This window comes from Tupaia chinensis, unplaced genomic scaffold (assembly GCF_000334495.1).
Source record: "Tupaia chinensis unplaced genomic scaffold, TupChi_1.0 Scaffold000305_1, whole genome shotgun sequence".
Lineage (NCBI taxonomy): Eukaryota > Metazoa > Chordata > Mammalia > Scandentia > Tupaiidae > Tupaia > Tupaia belangeri.
The window spans coordinates 3,229,552-3,234,522 of record NW_006159795.1 but is presented as its reverse complement, the minus strand read 5'-3'; the positions used below and the strand labels follow the sequence as shown (position 1 = coordinate 3,234,522).

Genomic DNA, 4,971 nt, shown 5'->3' with positions numbered 1-4,971 from the left:
CTCTCTTATGCACCCTTCTTTGTATACCCAGAGTGTTTTCAGGCCAACCTGGGATCCAAACTCACAGTCAGCCATGTAGCTTCTAGCCTTGCAGGGCACTGCATTGCCACAGTGCCGCAGAGACTGGGCCCTGGTGTGCCTATTTAACCTACCAGAAATAGCCACCAAATCTTCAGTGGGAAAAATAATCCATTGAAACAACTCTCTGTTGGCTACTTACAAAACTCAACCATGTCTGATGAAGTTATGTTTTTCAGCACGACTTATTTATTTATTTATTGTAGGTAAAGCGTGTGAGCTCACTGGAGAGGAGAGAGAGACAGAGAGATAGAGAGAGAGGGAGAGAAATGACCCTCCAGAGGGGATGGCTATGACTCAAGTCCTTCTCTCTTCTCCTCTTGGGATTTTGGGCACGCATGCAGATGTACCTGGTGTGATTTTTCAGGCTGCTTGATCCGGAACTCAAACTACGGTCAGCTAGGTGGGAGTCCATCGCCTTAACCACAACATCACCTGCTGCTCCAAGTATAGTGATTTTTAAGAGTTCACTTTTTTTTATCTTGACCGTTTTAACAGCACATCACCATTTTCTAAGACACATGCCTGTTTCAATGACACGGGGTTCGTCAGATCAGTTGGAAGATGAATTGTAGGATACAGTTGGCGCTTTACCATGTTTGCGTAGTCGATTGTGCTACCATAACCCCACGGTGCCTGCCCTAGCTCATTACTTGGTCTTTGACTTCTGCGAGGGCTTCTCTGACCCCAGAAAAGGCCAATTCAGTGTCACTGAGTTATGTGTGGGGTAACCATTGCACTGAAGTATCAGGGCCAGGGAAAGAGAGACAGCTGAAAAAACAAAACACAACATTCTTACCATGGAATATGAACTGTGTATGATGCCGTATTTTTTTGGAGAGGTTTTTGTTTTTGTTTTTTCGCTATAGGGCACGTGCGCTCGCCAGACAGACAGAGAGGGACATAAAGATAGAAAGGGAGAAATCACCCCGTGGGGAGATGGTCACGCCACAATCCCTTCTCCTCCATTCTCCTCTCGGGATCTTGGGCATGCATGCACACGCGCCCGGTGTGAGTTTTAAGCCACCCGGTCCAGGATGTGAACCACAGTCAACTACGTGGGAGTCCAGCGACATAGCCATTATGCTAACTGCTGGTTCCCTGATGCCATATTTTTTTAAGAGATTTTTGCCTTAGGGTGTGCGTGCTTGCCAGAGAGACAGAGACAGTGAGAGGGAAAGTGAGAAATCATCCCCCAGGGGAGATGGTCACACCACAGTCCCTTCTCCTCCATTCTCCTCCTGGGATGGATCATGGGCACACACGCACACTCATCCAGCATGATTCTCAAGTTCCCGTATCAGGGACTCAAACTGCCGTCGACCATGTGGATATCCAGCAATGTAACTGCTACGCCAACTGCTGGTCCTCTAGCCATATGTTTGTAAAAGCATGTAGAAAAAAATGTGTGCTTAATTCGAACATTTTAACTGGAATTTATTCACAAATCACATTAAGTTTTTTAAAAAAATCTGTATTTGAACTGTCAGTATAACTCTCTATAACTAATAAAGTTTAAATCCCTGAAAAAAAAGTAATTTTATAGCCAAAAAAAAAAAAAAAATGCCAAGGAAGTTTTTGGTAATATGCTTGTTACAAATACTTTAAACATGGAAGTGTTGATATGATCTGTGATTAAAATTTGACAGGGGAAGCTGATACAGAGAGTGACGATGACGACGATGATGATGACTGTAAGAAATCTTCCATGGATGAGGTGGGTTCCCCCGGGCTCCTGGTCCCAGAAATAGTCTACCAACTCGCCCGGCCAGAGCCTCCTGGATTTATCCCATGGTCCCTGTCTGCCATCTAGTGGCTAAAAGAATAACTGTGTGTTATCCAACTGCTGGCTTTAAATTCTGAGGCAATTCAATGAGTTATCAAATGGTCTAAAATCTAAAAAAAAAAATACAGAATTTGGAGAGATGTTCAGAAATATGATATATTGTAAATTCCATTGCCGCAATTTTGGAACCACTGAAGGTACCTGTTGATATAAGCTTAAGCATCCCAAGTAATTTTGTCAGCTCAGAAATATTGTTAAAGAATTAATTACTTTATTTTACCTTATTATTTTAATTTTGCTATAGGGCATGGGCACTCAGCAGAGACAGGGAGAGAGAGAAAATGGTAAAATGCAAACCTCCAGATCTGGGACTGGAACCAGTCTACCATGTGGGAATCCAGTGCCTTAACCACCATGCCACCTGCCAGCCCCGTCAACTCAGAAATATTAATTGCACGAAAGTTAGAAGTAAAGGGGACAGGTCAATTTGATTTAGGATTTTATTCTAGCAGGAGTCCCGGTCAATAAATTTGTACTGAATCTGTTTTCAAATATGTCACAAAATCCCTGTCTCCAAACAAGGCCACTGTACAATGTAGTTTTTAGAAAATAACAAATATTAAACTGTTTTCATTTGATGTGCTTCCTCTTATAATTATTTCCTTTAATGTAGTTTAAAATTTCACTTTATTGTATTGCCCCACTAAATTCCAACCTAATCTCCAGGAGGAAAACGGTTCCAATGGCTAGTGAGCACTTCAACCTCAGGATGATTTTAATTCTGTGTAATTTTTGATCAGTGATTCTTCACCATTTTAAAGTGGTCTTACTAATTAGGCAGTTCATAGCAATGAGTATTTACCACTTGACATTTAATTCAAATATTGCTACCAGACTTTTCAAAAGAAACCTTTTCTCCATGCATTCTCTCTTTTAATGAGTCCTGGGTGAGTCCTGGATGGTTCAAGTCCTAGACCAGGGGGCTTGAAGCTCCCGCCGGGCGCATATGCATGCATGCCCAAAATCCTGAGAGGAGAATGGAGAAGGGATTGTGGTGTGGCCATCCCCTCTGGGGGGAATGGGAAGCAACATTAGATCCATCTACGCAGGCCTATCTTGTGCCAGTGCTGCAGTACTGGAGTTCTTCTCTACTAAAAGCTGTAGCAAAGTATTATAAAATCTAAAGTAACAGGAGATTATACTATGTGCTAAGCACCATTCTGAGCTCTCACATAAATTAACTCATCAAATAATCACAAAAACTCCCTTGATGCTATAGGAACTGATATTATCCCAGTTTTACAGATGAGTGAAATAAGGCACAGAGCAGTTAAGTAACTTGTCCATGGTTGCAGTGCTTCTAAGTAGTGGGCTTGAGATTTTAAATCACACAGTCTGGCTCTAGGATTCATATACTATCTTTTAAAATAATTTTTATTTAATTCTAATCATGATTATTATTATTATTTGCAATAGGGCATGCACTCCCACCAGAGAGAGAGAAGGAAAATGAAAAAGCAAGCTACCAGGCCCAGGACTTGAACTGTGGTCAGCCATGTGGGAGTCCAGCACCCTAACCACCATGACACATTGCTGGCCCCACCCATACACTATTAACCCCTACACTATACTATGTTGCTTGTCTAATAGGCACACAAGAAACGAGACAGGAGAAAGGGCTGAATGATTATGAAGAAGGGCGATAGTTGTTTGCCCACCCCAGCTCACATCCACAAGACAACCTGCTTGTTATTAACAATTTTCAGTTCATCCAGTGCCCCCTACATAGTAATTTTCTTATTATACAGTAAGCTCTCGATGTACTAATCTCAGGCATCTCTGGACTCCCTGCCGTGGAAGATGAGAATGGCCTTGCTACTTCTCAAACTTTCCTGTGCATTCAAAACACCTTATTCAAATGCAGGTTCTGATTCCGAAGGCCTGCAGAGGGGGCTGAGATCTTGCACTTCTTTTTTTTCTAATTAATTTTTTATTATTATTATTCATACATTAAATCACTATACATCATTTAGATTGTGAAGAGACTTTACCCAGCCAGCTGAGCCCAGTTGAGACTGTTATACACAGCCTGTCAACAGATAAGCCTTATCTGTGTCCCTGAAGCTCCCAGCTGGTACTGACACTGCGGGTCCCACACAGCCACCACTTTCCTCCTCCCACCTCTCACTTATGTAAAACGAGCTGTTGCTTTCTCTTCTGTGATAAATATTCTATTAGTAATAATCATTTTCAGAAGAGGAGGGATGACTTTCTGCTGGCTTGAGTCATCTGATTATTTTTCAGGGAAAAAAGCAACTGAATACAAGGCTGACTCTGAATTTTTTTTTTTTTCTTTTAATACCTGCTTGCAGGGGACAGCTGGGAGTGAGGCCATGGCCACAGAAGAGATGTCTAACCTGGTAAACTACATTCAACCAGTCAAGTTTGAGTCATTTGAAATTTCAAAAAGTAAGTTTTCCCTGAAGAAAACCCCTTAATGTAGCATATGATAAATATATTTTAAACACAAGGTAATTAGACTAAAAACTATTACCCATAATAAAACTATTCTGTGCTGGAAAAGTCCTGAATACATGCATTGGTATCTGTGTGTGTGTGTGTGTGTGCGTGTGTGTGTTAATGTATAAAAATAGCCATATGAGAAAGTATTCCATAATATTCCTCCAAAATATTAAATAGAGCTAAGGCCTAGATGGTTATCTGAAAAGCCGATGACCAGACAACACCTAAAGGAGAGTCTAAACATTCGTTCTGTGTTTGCAAAAATGCAGTGGAGTCATCCCATTTGTAAGTGATTGTGTTAAAATAAACTACCTACCCATTCCCTGGAAGGAAAGCAGGCCGGGTTTGCCAACCCCGCTAACTAGAAATAGAGCCGATTCACCCACGTTCCATTTGTCCAGCACTTCTCATCCACTTACAGAACTTATACACATTTGTTACCTGCACATCGCTTTGTATTTTTCCTTCATTCACTTGTACATCTATACTGGTAGCAAATAAAAATTTCATCTTTTCCGAGAGAAAAGAGCTCTTTTGTGAAAGCATCCCTTTTTTTTTTTTTTTTTTGGAGAGAAGCATCCCTT

At 41.2% G+C, this 4,971-nt stretch overlaps 1 protein-coding gene across 1 annotated transcript in view; it reads left to right on the top strand.

Moving 5' to 3' along the window:
- PLCB1 (phospholipase C beta 1) overlaps positions 1-4,971 on the top strand; it is a 336,512-nt gene that overhangs the window by 131,535 nt on the left and 200,006 nt on the right. Inside the window, exons 13-14 of the mRNA XM_006150922.3 lie at positions 1,728-1,795; positions 4,237-4,333. Coding sequence (XP_006150984.1) covers positions 1,728-1,795; positions 4,237-4,333 — 165 coding nt within the window. The remainder of the gene's footprint in view (positions 1-1,727; positions 1,796-4,236; positions 4,334-4,971) is intronic.